The 18,326-nt window shown below is 35.0% G+C and overlaps 1 protein-coding gene across 8 annotated transcripts in view; it reads left to right on the top strand.

The window, feature by feature from the left end:
- Wac (WW domain containing adaptor with coiled-coil) overlaps positions 1-18,326 on the top strand; it is a 54,763-nt gene that overhangs the window by 28,585 nt on the left and 7,852 nt on the right. For 3 of the 8 annotated variants that reach the window (XM_052157729.1, XM_052157734.1, XM_052157730.1), the window contains exons 5-10: positions 3,313-3,428; positions 3,987-4,099; positions 8,659-8,967; positions 14,415-14,660; positions 16,086-16,208; positions 16,921-17,069. In XM_052157729.1, coding sequence (XP_052013689.1) covers positions 3,313-3,428; positions 3,987-4,099; positions 8,659-8,967; positions 14,415-14,660; positions 16,086-16,208; positions 16,921-17,069 — 1,056 coding nt within the window. The remainder of the gene's footprint in view (positions 1-3,312; positions 3,429-3,986; positions 4,100-8,658; positions 8,968-14,414; positions 14,661-16,085; positions 16,209-16,920; positions 17,070-18,326) is intronic. The other 5 variants (XM_052157733.1, XM_052157731.1, XM_052157727.1 and 2 more) reach the window with 4 other exon arrangements.

Raw genomic sequence — 18,326 nt, 5'->3', positions numbered from 1 at the left:
GGACAGAATGTTTGGTGAAGTAAAAAATAAATAAAAAGCCTTGTCTTGCTGGGGATTGCAAATTGCCCCTGAAAAAATGCAAAGAGGAGATTAGGGTATAAAATAGGTCTACAAAGGCTTAGGCCACAAATGGTGCAAATCATATAAAACTAAGGACCCTTAAAAAAGATTTTCAGAAGCTACTGGGGGATATCAACTGGCTGTGGCCTGCGATTGGCTTGATCATTCAAGAGCTAAGCAATTTATTTCAAACCTTACAAGGTGATAAAGATTTAAATAGCCCAAGGAAATTATCAGCTGAGGCTGAGAAGGTGTTAGCCTTGGTAGAAAGGAACTTGCAGGATACACATCTAGATCTTATTGATCCAAAGATGGCCTACATCTATCTTAGTTATCTTATCTTCTATTCATTCCCCTGTAGGAATTCTTATGCAGAGGGAAGATTATATCTTAGAATGGATATTTTTAGCACATAAATAGAGCAAGAAGTTTAAAACCTACATTGAGAAGTTCTCTGAATTGATAATAAAAGGAAAAATGCGACTTCAATAATTAGTTGTAATGGATCTTGCTGAAATTGTGGTTCCTTTTACTAACACAGATTGCCTCGTTATGTGCACGAGATGAACATTAAGAACATGCGGTAACTACTTGGGAGAGCTTAACAACAGATACCTTAAAAGCAAGCGACTTCAGTTCATAAAAAGAACTAATTAGATTCTCCCTTGTATAACAGAGGGAACTCCCATACCTGGAGCCCCTACATTTTACAATGATGCCAGTAAATCAGGAAAAACAGGACATAAATCAGAAGATGTAAGTAAGGTGGCTGAGAGTCCCTATAAGTCAGTTCAAGAATCTGAATTATTTGCACTAATCACGAAGGCTCAGTAGATAAAGGTACTTGCTGTGCACCTCAAAGACCTGAGTTCAATTCCTACCCAGGAAAGAAGGAAAGATGAAAAGAGAACTGACTCCACTGTTTGCTCTGTCATTGACATGCTCACCTTGGCTTTCCTGCCTCCAGCCCTCATGCTCAGGCTTGTGTGTATGCACTTGAGTAACACACACATCCAGCCCCTTGCCCCCCAGTATCCTGTGCTGATTTTTGTGTGGCAGGAAAGTGCTATAAATGCAACCTTGACTTTTTGCATGTGTCAGACCTTACTTATTCACTAAGTAGCCTTCATAATTTTGGAGCATTTGTTTATATTAGATCTTTGCAATCTTTCCCTTTGAGACGGGGTTTTACTGCATCAGTTCACCAGGCAGCCCTACAACTTATGTAGACCAGGGTGGGCTAGAACTGAAAATTCTAATTGCTTTGTCTTTTTCTAAGTGCTGGGATTAAAGATGTTTGGAACCATGCTTGGCTCTGCAGTCAGTTTTTGCCTAGAGATAGTCTCTAGTCTACAAATTAAGGAAATTTATCAAAGAATATCTGGGACTTTATGAAATTCTTTGTTACAGGAAAGACTGTGTGTCAGTGAGCCGCTAGTAGTAACTCATGATTTAATTTTAGTGTTGCCACATTTCTGTACTTTTTCGGAACATTGGTAATTTGAACTACTAAGAAAAATGAAGATGTTTATGAAACAGCCACATTCATGTCAGAGATCTATCCAAATTTGAATTTAACAATAGATAGGTGTCTTGGTAAAAGTTCCTTTTGTGGGGAGGGTTGAGACTGTCCCACTATGTAACCTCAGCTGTCCTGGAACTTGATGTGTAGACTAGACTGGCTTCAAAGCCTTAGAGATCCTCCTTCCTGTTAGTGGGTCCTTTTTAAAGGCACACATTCTTGTGCACTTTCCATTGACATTTTCTATAAGCTTGATGTGTATTATATTGAATATATTATAACAGTATTTTAAAAACAAATTTTTCAGAATGCCTATTAAGTCTATCCTGTATTAATATGTGTAGCATTTTAATAAAACATAACCTAGAGTTTAAAAAAACTACTTAAAATCTTTTTGATTTAGTTGAAGTATCATAGAATTTCATGTGTCTCCTATTGTGTGTGTATGAGAGAGAGAGAGAGAGAGAGAGAGAGAGAGAGAGAGAGAGAGAGAGAGAGAGAGAGAGAGAGAGAGAGACACCACACTCTTCCTGTGTGGCTTCTGGGTCAAGGCCCATTTTCTTATGATAGATGAAGGAAGAAAAAAGGCAAACTCATTTTAGTAATTTTCAGAAGTATTTTAGTCACATGAAACAAGTTCAAGTTAGCTCAGATGTTTCTGATAATACCTGAAGACTGATTGTGACTACATGCTAATTAGAAAATGTGATGTGTATGTAGGACTTTTGAGTTGTCACTTTTACATACTCTGTTTGTAAAGTCAGTAAACTTGGCTACTGCCATTCATTGCACAATGGTATTTTTAAGTTACACCATTACTTGGTGGCGTATTAACTCCTTACTAGAAATGGGTTGAGATAATAGTTTACTGGTTTTCATTTACAAGTGTCTTGCACTTTATAAAATATCACCTTTGTACAAGCTGAGATTTGATAGTGTTGTCGGCTACTATATTCCATGTATGCTTGTTGTATGGTGGCTAGATGGATTTACTGTATAGCCAATGAGGATTATATGTTAGGTAATTTTGGAGCTAGCTTAAATATAAATAGATATTTGCTTAAAAAACCTTGATGGCTGACAATTTGCAGACTATTCCTTGAAGAACACCAGTTGTTTAGACACTGGCATGTGTCTGCCTATTCAGTTCCCATGTCCACTTATTATTAGCCTTGAATCTTACCTGTTTCTCTCATCAGTCTCTCAATCACATATTACTCCTTGGCTAATGTTAACCTCCTCTGAACAAATATTTAAAGGAGAGGACTAAAACAAAGATAGTTTGAAAGGTTCCTATGTTAATAGGGTTGTATAAACAGGTCCTTACTATTAACCTGCCTTTCTTAGACACTAGTTCCATGGAACCACCCCTCAGATTTTTTTTTTATTTCATCATGACTTTATCGGCCTATCAAATATATGTGTAAGACCAACTGAGAAGTTTAAAAGAACACTGTTAGTTGTAGAATTATACTGCTACCTTGTGTTCCATTTTTCTCTTTCTAAATAAATTCAAGATGTTAATAATTTCATGTTTTCATATGCCTAATATGATATACTATAGATTATACTATAATCTTTCATAGACACTCTTAATGCATAAAGGTTTTAATAGATTCTCTGTGTGTGTGTGTATGTGTGTGTGTATTTGGTATGAGAATTATTATAATTTTTAATATTTCATGTCAAATGCTTAAATGGCAGACTAATTTTTAAAATGTATTTTTAAGCCTTATGATTCTGCAGATGATTGGTCTGAGCACATTAGCTCATCTGGAAAAAAATACTACTACAATTGTCGCACAGAAGTTTCACAGTGGGAGAAACCAAAAGAGTGGCTTGAAAGGTATTTGCTTTTTTTTTAACATTAAAGGTAGATTTATTGGGAAGCAGGTGAGGGGGTAGGGAAGTGAGGGAGAGAGAGAAGGGGCATGTTCAGAGAGAGAGAAGAGAAGCGGTATTTGCTAGTAATACTATTTTGCTAATAATATTACTAGGTTAAGCGGCATTAACCTAGTAATACTCCCTACTTTTCTGAAGATCAGCAGGTCCAATAAATCCCTTTATATTATTTTTCAGTTTTAGTCATGGTCATATTTCTGTATCCTCCCTTATAAAAGTATTTCTTGGACATTAGAGCAACAATGTGTAGAAGCCTGGGAACACTCAGTAGACTGTAGAATTAGTAAGATATGTAGCTGTCAGTTTTCCCTTCAGTGAGAACCATTTTTAGTAGTGTGTTTGCATATCCCATCTTCCAGACCAGCTTCAGTTGTAAACTGTGTTTCTTTTTATTCGATGTACGGTTTTGTGGAGCATTTGGCAAAAAAAGTTAGTACAGAGACTCAAGCACTTAATGTCATTTTTATCATAAAGTGATGTTTATTTATTCTTTTACTTCTAGAGAACAGAGACAAAAGGAAGCAAATAAGCTGGCAGTTAATAGTTTCCCAAAAGACAGGGATTACAGAAGAGAGGTGATGCAGGCCACAGCCGCCAGTGGTTTCGCCGGTGGGAGTGAGTTTTCTCCTGCTTTCTTTCCTTTTCCTGCTCCTGTTCCTTTTCATTGTCTCCGAAACAGAATGTTCTCTTTGTTACTATTGTTTGTTTTAATTTAACAACTCATAAGTTCCATCTGCATATTTAAATTGGCATGAATATACATGATTTCTATTATGCTGAATGGCTTTTTAGCTCTCTCAGTTTCCTGGAAAGGGAAACAGCTGCCGGGTGAAATAGAGGTCTGTGTGATTCTCATTACTCACGTTGTCTACAGTATAGACTTGGTAAAGAACAAGATTTCCATTTTTTTTAAAGAGGATTAGCTTATAGTCTTAAGTAATAAATAATTGAGCCCTAGCCGTGCACATTGATAATATTCTTGGAGGTTTTAACTATAGGATTAGTAGAAATATCTGACAGCTTTCCCCTTTAGTGAGAGAAACATTCTTAGTCTGTTTTCTGTATCCTACTGTGCATTTCTGTCATTTTGGTTATCAATGAGAAGCAATCAGTATGTAGATGGTCCCCTAAAATTGATGTTTTTTTGATATTACAGTGATGTGAGAGTATATGTAAAAAGCTGTTCTGTGTTTTCATTTTCACAGTAATACTAGAAAAATCACATCAGGTAGTAATTCTTTAGTACAAAATAAATTTCATGGTAGATGTTTTGCCTGAATTTGTACTGCGTTGACATCGTGTAGGTTAGCCTACATGCCACCTCCCCTCCTCCTGTAGTGTACATGTGGTATGTATTCAACATGTCTTTGGTTTACAGTAGTATTGTTGAGATCTAAAACCCTATTATCTCTACTTAGGTGTTAATTCCACTGTGTTTAGAGATCTGTGTAAGCTGGGTACTGAGGCTTTGCAGAACCATTTAAATCTTTTAGAAACTATTTTTCAACTCTTGTTTAAGGGACTCTTGATCTGAATGGTAAACTGAGATTATGTTTTAGCTAGATTTATCTATTTATGTGGGTAATTGATTCTCGGTAAGGGTTATTTTTTTAATGGCAAATTTATTTAGTGTGAACTTGTAACACGGCAACATTAAATCTTCAGAATATGAGTAAAATTATTTTTGGTTTTTAGTGACTGATTTGTTAAATATTAAGTATTTAGTTAGGGAATTATATAATTATTTTTTGAGGCATAAGATGTAGAGGTTTAGTCCTGCGTTGCCCCTTGTCTCAGGTAACTTTGACCAAACAAAAAAAAGCCAAGGTTTTTATTTTGAAGAAATTAAATAGCATATTGTTGCTAGTGCAGTTGGTGGGCAAGAAGCATGGAAAAGTGACATGTGTGCCTGAAAAGAAACAATGAAAGCTGTTGTGCTTGTGAACTAGATCCTAGAATTAGATAGTGCTAAGCCGGACCAGGTGGTTCTCACTAGTAGTTCCCAGAGAGGGAAGTCTTGGTTTCCAGGAATATTGGGTGGCTTTCATTAATTTCAGTCTGACTTCTATCTGTTCCTTAACTGAATTCATATATGTACAAATAATGAGTCCATAGGTCTGTAGCTGGATTCATGGTTGTTTATATTTTTTTGTTTTCTAACTTTTTCTATACAAACCACCTTTTAAAGTCATTCTTCTCTAAGGTTAAGAGTTTATAAAGGTAAACACTTAAGAGACCTAATTCTGAACAAGAGATGAGGAGAGTTTTGAATGTTTTCATATGTTGGCAAATATTCAAAGTCTAAATGTTCATTATTTTAAGAGTTAGAAAAGCCTAATGTGGTTGTGTACTCCTTTAATTATTGCATTAGGGAGGCAAACAGGCAGATATATATAAAAGTTAGAATGTTAGACTTTTAATCTCATGCCCAGGAATATTTTGATGTATATGCTTTGTTCACTCTCTCTGTGTGTGTGTGTGTGTGTGTGTGTGTGTGTGTGTGTGTGTGTGTGTGTAGAAATCAGACCTGTTTAAAACCAAAAATGAGATTTATTGTTTTAGCCTACTTGTTCAGTAGTATTTCTTGGATCTGCTTTTATTTTGATTCTATATCTGTTAAATTATTGTCTGCACCATTCTGTTTCATTTTACCATCCATAAGTATTCTGCTGTGTGAGTATTGGGTCGATTTTTCAGCTAGTTTACATATCTGTCTCTTAATGAAACTAAATTCCTATATGCATAAATGGTTAGTCAGCATATTTGTGGCTGAAGTGATAATTGTATGTTTATTTTTTCTTATTTTTAAAGTTTTATGTAATGGTTGAAAGATTTTAGTTTGGTTTTTTTTTTTTTTTTTAAGATTTATTCTATTTACTATAAGTATATTTTAGCTTTGTCCAGATACTCCACAAGAGGGTGTCAGATCTTATTACAGATGGTTGAGAAGCCACCAGGTGGTTGCTGGGATTGGAACTCATGACCTTTAGAAAAGCTGTCAGTGCTCTTAACCAGTGAGCCATCTCTCTAGGCCATGACCTTAGTTTTTATGTCGAATTTCTACACTAAGTCATATAAAGTGCTGTAGTAATACAATCAGTGTCCCATTTAATTATTTGACATTGTCAAAACTGTTAGGTGTTTATGGGCAATTTGGGTGGAATAATGGTTCAAGTGTGTTCAAGAAATGGAAAAAGTTGGAAGATTATTACAAATGAAGAGAAATGTTACAGTACGCCTGTAATCCCAGCACTCTAGGAGGCAGAGGCAGGCGGCTTTCTGAGTTCGAGCCCAGCCTGGTCTACAGAGTGACTTCCAGGACAGCCAAGGCTATACAGAGAAACCATGTCTCGAAAAAAACAAAAACAACAAAAAGAAGAAAAAAATGTTATAATAATCTGAATCTCAGAAATGTATGCTTGCAATTTTTCTTTTGGTGTTAAAGATACATCTTGATTATATTTTTTCTAGACTTAATAGTATGATTCTTCTAAGCTCATAGAACCCTCCCCTTGGATTTCTTATAGCACTAGTGACAGTTTGGATCAGGCAATTCCTCGCTAGAGAGACTGTCCTGTATTTTCAATGCTAAATTAGCCAAACACCTCCCACAATGGTGTTGAAATGAGTGGGGAGCAGTGGTGCAGATAGAGGCACTTTCATAAATTTCCTCTGTGTAATGATGGTAGGAATCAGTTGCAGCTCCATCTTCCCCAGTTGCTATAATCTTCTGCCCTTTTGACTTAACAGGTATTTGAAGCATCATTTTATGTTGTCTTCTGAACACTTTGACTTTTACTGTTTTGCTTTAGCCATATACAACTAAAGAATTATTTTCTTGGTTAATGAAATAAAAATTGTAGGTAATTAAGTGGTGTTGTGTTGTTAGGCATGGTGTTATTCCTGATGTTTCAGGTAGAGTAGCATCTTCTTACAAATGAAGAGAAACTAGTATTCTACACTAGTGATACAAACTGTATCAAGAAACTAGAATAAGATTCAAATAGTGCCCATACAAGATGGAACTATATATATGTATCTATACAGGATTTTGGATACCACTGTCACAGTTGAATCTGCTTTCAATATTGGTTCAATGTATAACATATTAGACATTTAGAGAGTTTCTTTAGATACAGTTGAGGACTTTTTGGTGGTAAGCCACTGTTTTAAAAGTACTGTTGTAGTTGTATAGTGCCAAGGTGAAAATTGACTCATAGAAGTGTCTGTTCTTTTTTTACTTTCTTTTTCTTAGTCAGAAGAGCTATAGAGTGGGAAATACATGCATATTCACTGATTGACATTCTTTATAAAACTACCATGATCAAAGGGCACATCCTTTTAATCTTTTAATCTATGGTTTCTCTTTTCTTAGATATTACTTTGGAATAATAGTTTTTTTTTTAATGAAATGATCTTTGTCCACATAATTGTTTAAAAATTTCCTCCTTTTGTATTACTTTGTAGAAGCAAAGTACTAGTATTTAAACTGTTGGCAGAGTTTTTGCTATTTCCTGTACCCTTTCTGAGCTTAATTGCTGGTGTTTATTGTCAGTTATTCTGGCAATAAGCACGTTTGTTTGTTTTTTTTTTCTGATTATGCCTGCATACATATCTTGGATTTTTCTTTTCAGAATAACATGTGAAATGTGATTGTTACTTTTGTCAGCATTATTTAAAATTTTTTCTTGGTTTTGTTTGTGTTGTACAATTCAGTATATTATATGTTAAACCATCGTGTACCATTGAAAGACTTATAATAAAACACTTTAGAGCCCACATAAGCTAGCTGCCTAGGTATTCAAAAATCTGGAAATAATGAAGCCAGTGGTCCTTTGTAATTAAACTACTGGATAATTATTTGACCCTGTGATCGATATTTTAAAAGAAAAAAAAAGTTTGCCTTTTTATTTTTAGAAACATTTTTTTAGTAAAATGTCAGACTAGAATCTGAATATAGATTAATATCTATAGTTCTTAAAACTTTTGCTGTATTGCTGTATGCCAGTGTTAACATTGCAGCCACTAACTGGGCTTGCAGTTTTATGGAAAGGAAAATAAGTTGAGGTGTATTGTTCAATTAGCTGATGTTCGTGATATAGGATTCTAACAGCATTTGTTTTTCTTCCCCCTTCTGTCATTCCAACATCTCTTTTGGGAACTGTGAACCACAGTGGAAGACAAGCATTCCAGCGATGCCAGTAGTTTGCTCCCACAGAATATTTTGTCTCAAACAAGCAGACACAATGACAAAGACTACAGACTGCCAAGAGCAGAGACTCACAGTAGCTCTACGCCAGTACAGCACCCCATCAAACCAGTGGTTCATCCAACCGCTACCCCAAGCACTGTTCCTTCTAGTCCATTTACGCTTCAGTCTGATCACCAGCCAAAGAAATCATTTGATGCTAATGGAGCATCTACTTTATCAAAACTGCCTACACCCACAGCTTCTCTCCCTGCACAGAAAACAGAGAGAAAAGGTATGCTGTTACTGCTACACGCTGCATGTTGAACTGTAGTTGTAAAATAGTCTTTCCTTTGGCTCAAATAAGACTCTTAACTCATTCTTTTTCAGATTTTCAGAGTGTTATTAGGTAGGCTTAGTCTAAAATTAGTAGTTTAGGTTTTCTTTTAGTTTACAATTCTCAGAACTCAACGTTTTCGGGTTTGTTTGTTTGTTTTTTCCTTCTCATTTATTTTGCTTAGACACCGAAACCTAGTTTTTACTTAGTTTGTAATGCTTAGTTGTTTTAAATAACATGTTAAATTCAGATAGCACAATGCATTCCCGTTTTCTTAAAATTATTTCTTACTTTTTGTGGATATTATCTTTGTAGTTCAAGAATTTCTGTCTTCAGCTTGTATATTAGAAAGCTAAGGTGTGTGGCAGAAAATAAAAGGAATCATCCCTCACTTCTAATTAAACCTCAGATCTGAGAACTGGAAGTAAACATTGCAACACAAATTTCCTCCATACACCATAGGTAATAACTTTAGCATGCTCACAAAGTTACATTGTGACAACAGCTGCTTGGGGTGGTAGACCAACATAAACAGCATGAAAAGTCCTCATGTATAAGGACTTCATAATTCAATATGAAAATAATCCCAATTACATCTATGTTAGAACTGCTGCTTCACATCAGGTTAATCTGTTGGTCTGTGGTAGTGTGCTATATTAAGTGATGGATGAGCAGGGTCTTTGGTTGTGTGCTCTTAGTGATGCTCTGTCTCTGGGCCTTGACAAACAGTAAGACATTTGTGGTTTGTTTTACATGGTGGAACAGGGTGCCTGGAGTAATGGTGATATGTTTTGAGTTGGAGAAATACCTTCATTGGCCATGGTTTTAAAATGTACTTATAATAAGAGAGGAATGTATGTGTTGTACATAAAATTTAAGGATCTCACAATAGGTATAGATCTATTTAATGTTGTCATATAATTTGAGGAAAAGCCATTTGTGTTTCTCTCAGGACAGAAGTGTAGGGAAAGGTGAACCTCATCAGTATTTCAGGAAATTATACTGGTGTGAGTGTGAAACAAAGGGGTCTGCTTGTCCTACAGAGTGTGTGTGTGTGTGTTTAGGTGAGATTGAATACTTCTTTGCTATCTTGTCTTAAAATACAAACATAGGAAGAAGTGATAGCTATATCAGAAATACATTTTAATCTTAATTGCTTTCATGTTCCATTTAGTTGTAAAGTCCTTCCTAGAGTTGAGAAATCATAAAACAAACAATGGATACACACCCATAGTGAGCCCTTGCTATGGTCAAGTAAGCCCATGTTAAGCCCTAGATGTAAGTTTACAAGTTTTTCATCTAGTAAGTAAAGGTATGATGTATTTTATGTTGTTTTGCTAACACAAAACAGCTGTAAAAGCAGACCTGTTCAGTGAGCTCTTAACACAACTAAGTCTAATAGCTAACAATCCAGTTCAGAAATGGAACATATAGTCATTCATTGATATGCTGGGTGAATCAGGTACTTAGTGTAAAATTCCTTATTCTGTTTTATGTTATCCCCAAACACAAACGAATGAGCCTTAGATTTGCTATGTGTTTAGGCAGTAATGCCCTTTTGTTGCTGACATAAAGAATACATTAACTAAAGTGGACCTTCCTCAGTCTTATGCTCCTTGTTTTAAAAATTCTTTTAAGGATCCTAAGTATTTTCATAAAAATTGAGAGATTGGTTGAGATAGACAATTCTTGAATATATCTTAGTCAATATGGTAAAGTAAATGTTATTTGCAATTAGTTTATATTTGATCAACTTAAAAATGTTTGCAAAGTTTCAGAAAAAATGCTTATCTTGTACATTTTTGGTGGCATTTGAAAAATGTAACAGAAACCTTGTAAAAAGAATATTAGAAAATAATTGCTCATAATGGGAGCAAGGAATATACCAGAAATGTTTGCTGCTCTACAACTAGATGAATTTTACAGTGCTAGACATTTACTAAGACTCTGTGACAGATGAAAAAAGGAGAAAAACAAGTTGGCAAATAACAATCAGATTTTTTCAGTTTAATTAAAGTAATAATTGTAAACATTCATGTATGTTTATATACATGTGTAGAAAAAAGTGTGTATACCTATACATGTCTCTGTGCGCACACATAACATACGCCTGTATCTGCACATAATAGCCATTACTGTTGCACCATGTTGTTGTTCTGTTATATAATAATGTTGGTCAAGAAACAAACACTTGAGTTCTGTGTGCTACCTTATTAGAACACCACAGGAAATTGGTTAGTAGTATTATTACCTGAGCCTTAAAATCTTACCATGTACCAGTAGGGAGTTATTTGTCAAACCAGAAGAGTGTGGATCAGAATTATATGTTGACCAGTGTTGGATAGCTTGGAATAACTAGGAACAGAATGTACTACAAGTTCTTTTCTCTTCTGGCAAAAGTTGGAAGAGTATAAATCAACAATTTATAAGTAAAAGCATAAAGGAAGGTGAGTTGGTATCTCTCTTTTGGACATATAGCTTAAAAAATGTAGTGTTGTTCCCTGCTATGTATTTCAGTACATATTACATAATTAAGGTGATTCAAGAACTAGCATTCAGAGCAAACACTGTTTTGCATTTTGTGGAATCACTCTCTTTGTCACTTTGACTGGCCTGGAACTTACTGTGTCACCCAGGCTGCTTGCAGACTTAGCTACATCTACCCCGACTCCTGAGTATTGGAATGTATACTTACTTATACCCAAATCAGAATAGAGAGTTCAAGCCTTAATAGATGACACTTGGGCTGGTGAGATGGCTCAGCTGTTAAGAACACTGACTGCTCTCCGGAAGGTCCTGAGTTCAAATCCCAACAACCACATGGTCGCTCACAACCATCCATAATGAGATCTGATGCCCTTTTCTGGTGTGTCTAAAGACAGTTACAGTGTACGTACATATAATAATAATTAAATCTTTAAAAAATAAAAAAGAGAGAGAAAGACGACACTTGCCCAAGGAAACCATAAATTTTAAGTGGGAACAACTGATCTTCCAGACACATTGTTTTGTCTCACCAAACTATATACATCTTTTTTTAGTAAATAATGATATTAAATTTAGAAGTTAAAGCTTTCCATAGCTTTAAGGATATTCTCTAGTAGTGATTTATACTCCATTTCTCCATTTTATAATCTTTACTGTGATAATTACTACTGTCATTTTGTTGATTTTTCAGTTATTTGGTGATTTTATATTTCAAACCTCTTGATTAGATAAAGTAGCATGAAACAAAACTGAACTTTCTGTGTCTTCAAAAACATTACCCTGCCTAATCGTTGGCAATCTAACAAAGGAGAGGGTAATACCATAAGAATACAAGTACTGATTTAATAATTTATACAGTAAATAAAATAGCACCTTCGTCTTTCTGAAGAAAGGTAAAGAAAAATGTCTTTAAGGCATGGGATATAAAGAAAATTAAAAATTACAATTTAGTTTAAGGTATAAACCAAATTTGTAACAACATATTTTCCTGAAGAGAATTATTTTCAATAATGTTTCTTTCCTTTGTCTAAGGACCCAAAGCATCAGTGCTTAGAAGTGATAGTTAGTCTTCTAGTCTCAAAGTTTGAAAGATTCTTTAGAACATCTGAGCTGATAAGTTCATTAGCATGTCCATGAAATGTATTTATAATAGTTTTAGAACCTGTACATTAGAAAGATGTCATTCCTATATTTCTCCATGGAAGTGATACTGTGAAAAAAGACTGTACTTGGCTCTTTGGGGCCATGAAGGTTTCCTTTTTAGATTCTAGAATTAAGTCTAGATGTTTATGCTCACATTAATTAACAGTGTAATTCTCATGCAGCACTCTTGAATCTTACACTTGAACTCTTGGCTTCATTTTTGCAGCCTTATTAGTCATAACATGTATATGATTCTTACAAGTGAATGTAGAGAGAAAGTGATGCTTTAGCAAATGTTGATAGACTTTTTATGTCAGTGTTAGTAGGGTAGGAAAACTGAACATTTTGAACTGTCTAATCTGATGTTATCTAAGTGCCCATATTTCTTAAATCCTTTACATGGTTAATGTTTCGTGAGTTGAACTAGATATCACAAAAGGAACACTTGCTCTTTCCTTCTTGTTGGTAAGCTTGAGTTATTACCAGTTTTGAGCTAAAGTAATAGTGCTTAGTTATGATTGGATGTGTATGTGTGCTCATATGTAAATGAATGCGAGTGTGTGTGTGTCTGTGTCACAGTCTCTGTGACAGTCGTCAAGGAAGTTCTAGATGACATGAGCTGTATTCAGTGTGACTTTAGTCTCCTTCATAAATGTTAAATAAATGCTTCTCTTTAATCTGTATGAATCTAGTATATTGTTTGACTTAAATTGTGTTATATGTTAAGTTCATTTTTTTTCTAAGTTGGCATTTTTCTCTCTGTTTAATAAAATCTAGCGGTGTACTATTACTATGTGACAGTGTCTCACTATTGCAGCCCACAGGCCTTGGAGACGTGTTATTTACAGTCCCATCCAGCTCTCATAACTAAAGACACAGTCATACAAGTTAAATTGGGTTGTTATTAATCTGGCAGGGTATGGCTTGCTGGTGTGTTCTCTTTCATCAGAAGTTGATAAAAGTCTTGAGGATTTATATTTCCAGTTTGTCAAATACAATAAAGATTACACTATTGATGCTTTGTGTTCAGGTGCATTGAAAAAGAAGAACTTGGAGCTTTCCATGCCTAGTCAAATATCGTTTATTACCAGATACTAGAAAATGGGTTCTCCTTTATTTTTACTATTTAATTAAAGAACTTGTTTATAGATATTAATATTCATTGAAAAATTTTAAATCCTAACCTCCATAAAATATATTGTGAATCTTGTCATTCATTATGGTTTTTTATGTAAGTTTGTTTTGGTTATGTATGGTATAGTACCTACCTGATACCTGTCTTTTAACGTCATTGCTGGTTGTTACTGTAGTCCTAAGTACTTTTGTAGCCTTGTTATCTTCAATTAACATCTTGTGTGTATGTTTGGTATAAAAGCAGTATGATTTTCAAATCATACATGAAGATCATTTTTAAGCTTTTTAAAGTTAAGCAACTAGAATCTTTCATGCTCTATCTTCTCACTGATAAATAGGGCTATAAGATTATCTACTTCGGTATATTACAGACAGACATATTTGCTGAGGTTCAAATATAGTTTAAGTGTAGCACACAGAAGATAATTGCTGTGATATAGTTGGCTTAGTTTCTGATGTTGAAACTTCCTTCCTTCCTTCCTTCCTTCCTTCCTTCCTTCCTTCCTTCCTTCCTTCCTTCCTTCCTTCCTTCCTTCGTCTGTATCTCTATCTATCTATCTATCTATCTATCTATCTATCTATCTATCTATCTATCTTTTTTTTTTTTTTTTTAATATGACCCTTCTCTTCCTTTCATTTAGAGTCTGCTCCAGGAGACAAATCAGTATCACATTCTTGCACAACTCCTTCCACATCTTCAGCCCCTGGCCTGAACCCTACATCTGCACCTCCAGCATCTGCTTCAGCAGTACCTGTTTCTCCCGTTCCACAATCAACAATACCTCCATTACTCCAGGACCCAAATCTTTTTAGACAGTTGCTTCCTGCTTTGCAAGCCACGCTACAGCTTAATAATTCTAATGTGGACATATCCAAAATAAATGAAGGTAAATACCCATACTTACAGTTTTTAACATTATTATCTGCATTATGTAAAATTATTTCTAAAATTCTCAACTCAAGAAATGACTCTTAGTTTTCTTTGCAAATTTATGTTACAATTTTCTGCTTTAGTATCTCCACCTCCAATGTACTTGGTTATATAATTGAGTTAGTAGTGTTTGTAGATGTTTTCAAGACTGTTAATATGAAGATCTTAGAAATATCTCTAGTAATTTTTTTGTTTGTTTTTAGTAGTGTGTTTGTCTGTTTTGTCTGTGTAATCATATGAATTTGATTCCCCCCGCCCCATTTCTAATGTATTTAAACCAACACCTCATAGAAGCCCGAGCAAAAATGGATTTGGTTTTAATTTGAAGCCACTATAGTTCAAATGTTAAGTCTCTCTATGCATTTTCTCATAATAGAAGGTATTAATTGGTTTTTAATTATCCAAAAGTTAGAACCTTCTCAAACTGCTTGATTTTCTTGTTACTCTCAACTTCAGTGTATTTATCTTATTCTTTAAGATAACTGTAATTCTTTTAGTTTTTGTTTTTGGCTAAATATTTTGTATAAACAGTCTGAAATTATATAAAGCCAGCTGTAAAAAACATTCTTAGGCATCAAAAATATAAGGTATTCCTAAATGCCAGCTGTTTTTGGTATACCTTTTTAAGACATGGTGAGTATTGTATTGGTATACAGGCTTTATTGGTCAGCTTGTTATAAATAGTCATGTGAAATAGCATCCTTTTCTTGCTAATCAAGCAGTAAGGAATAACATGCATAGGTTCCAGCTGCTCTTTTTGTTTGTTTGTTTTTGTTTTTGTTTTTTGGATTTGGTTTTTTCGAGACAGGGTTTCTCTGTATAGCCCTGGCTATCCTGGAACTCACTCTCTAGACCAGGCTGGCCTCGAACTCAGAAATCCGCCTGTCTCCCACATTGCTGGGATTATAGGTGTGTGCCACCACTGGCAGCTCAGCTCCTGTTGCTCTTAACATGTCTTAGCAGTTTTAGAGTTGAGATTATCAACTTACCTTTATTGTTAGCCCGTTCTCTTCCTCTGACCCTTTCAAGTTTTTATTTTTTAAAAATTACGAAATTGATTTTTATCGGCATTTGTGTTTTGCCTGCATGTTTTTCTATGTGAGGGGTCAAATCCTAGAGTTACTCCTCTGTGGGTGCTCGGAATTGAACCTGAGTTGGATCATCTGGAAGAGTAAGCAACAATAATGCTCTTTATCCAGTTATTTCTCCAGTCCCATTTCCAGTCTTTGTGCCTATTGACTTATTGTGTTTGCCAAGCTTTCATTTTAAAAATTTTATGAAACCAGTTTGTATTTTTACTGTTACTATTTGTTAGCTATGAGTTTAAGTTAGTAATGTAAGATGATTTTCTTTGTTTTGATTGGACTTTGAATGTTTAAAGTTCTTACAGCAGCTGTAACACAAGCTTCCCTGCAGTCTATCATCCACAAGTTTCTTACTGCTGGACCATCTGCTTTCAACATCACCTCGCTGATTTCTCAAGCTGCCCAGCTTTCTACACAAGGTAGTTTTTCCTCTTGGGTTGCTTGAAAGATTGCCTTTCCCTTTTTTTTGAAATTTTGTTTGCCTTTCAATATTTTTGTGTTCTCATGTCTGTTTATTTCCTTCACTGCAGACTTTGGTATTCATCTAATCATATATTTTAATCAAAATATAAATGTATTGATAAATTTTACTGAAAGCAAAAAACAAACTATCTACCCTCAGTCTTTTTGAAACACCGCACATACTTGAAGTGAAAATTTTCTTTGGATTGTTGTTGGAAACTTTTTGAGTAGAGGAAGCAGAAATATGCAGAAGTATGCATTTGAATTAATTGTATCTCTTCTCAAATGTATGCAAAAGGGGAGATGCTGCAGTATAAGGGTCTCTGTCAGAGAGTCCACAAAGAAAGCAGACACAGCATAGTGAGGAGTAGAAGTTTAATGGTAAACATTCATAACTCTTTGGCTAGCCTGATAGACAGTTCCTATGCTTATATAGAGAGTAATATGAACTACGGATGCTCAGGAGGCTACTGTGTGAGACTAGGTATGGGCTTAGTTTTCCAGTGTGAGCAGAAGCCGTAATGGAAGCTTTGTTTGTTCAGTAAGGACATCGGTTTCTGATAGATTCATCTGTGTATACTTTGCAGTGTATGGAGTAACATAGCAAACCTCACTGCATACATGAAATTTTGGGGGTCATTTGAAATTGATTACACCATTCTGTTGCAGCCCAGCCATCTAATCAGTCTCCAATGTCTCTGACGTCTGATGCTTCATCCCCAAGATCCTATGTGTCTCCAAGAATAAGCACACCTCAGACTAACACAGTCCCTCTTAAACCTTTGATTAGTACTCCACCTGTTTCATCACAGCCAAAGGTATGTCATTGTACTAATTATAGAATTGACTAATGTTTACAAATGATAGGATTTTCGAATCTATAGGCCCAGGAAATGCCCTTTGAGAATGAGGTAGTGGTGGAATTAAGGGCAGATGGCTGACATTAGATGGGGCAGCAGGGGTGAGTTGAATCTCAACGTCTTTTGTGTACTTCATGATTTATTCCTTATTGGTTTTTTGATTGGTGACTTGCAACTTTTTATTCCTATGATTTCATTTTAAAACTGAACCAGCGTCTCTAGTAAGAATATGACATTTTAAAATTTTTGTTAGAGAATCACATTCTTTTTGTTTCACTTAATAAAATTTTTATGTAAATCTAGTTTTTGAAGTAGTAGGGATGAATGGCTATGTTTAGGTAAGGAAAACCTATAAATTCCTACTTAGTACTCAGTGTGAAATATAACTGAAATATGACTGGATTTTACTAATGGTACAATAGCTTTTGCCCCTGTCATGTATCTAATAATGACCACTATTCACTCTGATTTTGTTTTTGTTGGTGAGTATTTGTGTGTGTGCACAGTTGGGGGCGGTGTTTTAATAGGTTTATGTATGTATGCTGGCGAGTACATGTGGGGACTCATCTTCAGTTATTTATCACCTTATTTATCGAGGCAGAGTCTTTTCAAGAAGCAAGAGTTTTTGATTAAGGCTAGGCAGGCTATCTAATTTAATCTGGGAGTCCTGCCTCTGTCCTTTGAGTGCTGATTTTATAGGTTGGCTGTTCTGCTAGTATGGCATTTACATAAGTTCTGGGGAGTTCTATTCACTCTTAAGTTTTCTTGTATAGCAGGGGCTTTCTCCATTTGAGTCATGTCTCCAACTTTTTTTAAAATTAAGATTTTATCCATGAGTAAGTAAACTTTAGAGATTGCAATGTATTTGGGCTTGTCTTTTGTTTTTAATGAGAAAGTTAAGAACTTTTTTGAGAGAATTATTAAAACTTTACATTCTTTTGTGTAGGACATCTGAATGTGTGTGTGTGTGTGTGTGTGTGTGTGTGTGTGTGTGTGTCGTTGTCTAGGGTGTGCGTATGTGCATTTGTGTATTCACCATTTTCAGTCATGGGCCTCTTGTTTTATCTGTCTATAGGGTAGCTTCTATGATATCGCAAATAGAATACACATACACTATACATACTTGCGAACATATGTTGATATGTGCTTGAAATCAGAGTATCTGTGTACCAGAAATGGGTATTTTTATAGAATTCATAAAAAGAAATGCTGTAT

This window comes from Apodemus sylvaticus, chromosome 14 (genome assembly GCF_947179515.1).
Source record: "Apodemus sylvaticus chromosome 14, mApoSyl1.1, whole genome shotgun sequence".
Classification (NCBI taxonomy): domain Eukaryota; kingdom Metazoa; phylum Chordata; class Mammalia; order Rodentia; family Muridae; genus Apodemus; species Apodemus sylvaticus.
Note: the sequence above shows the minus strand (reverse complement) of the source record. Positions and strands in the feature narration are given on the sequence as shown.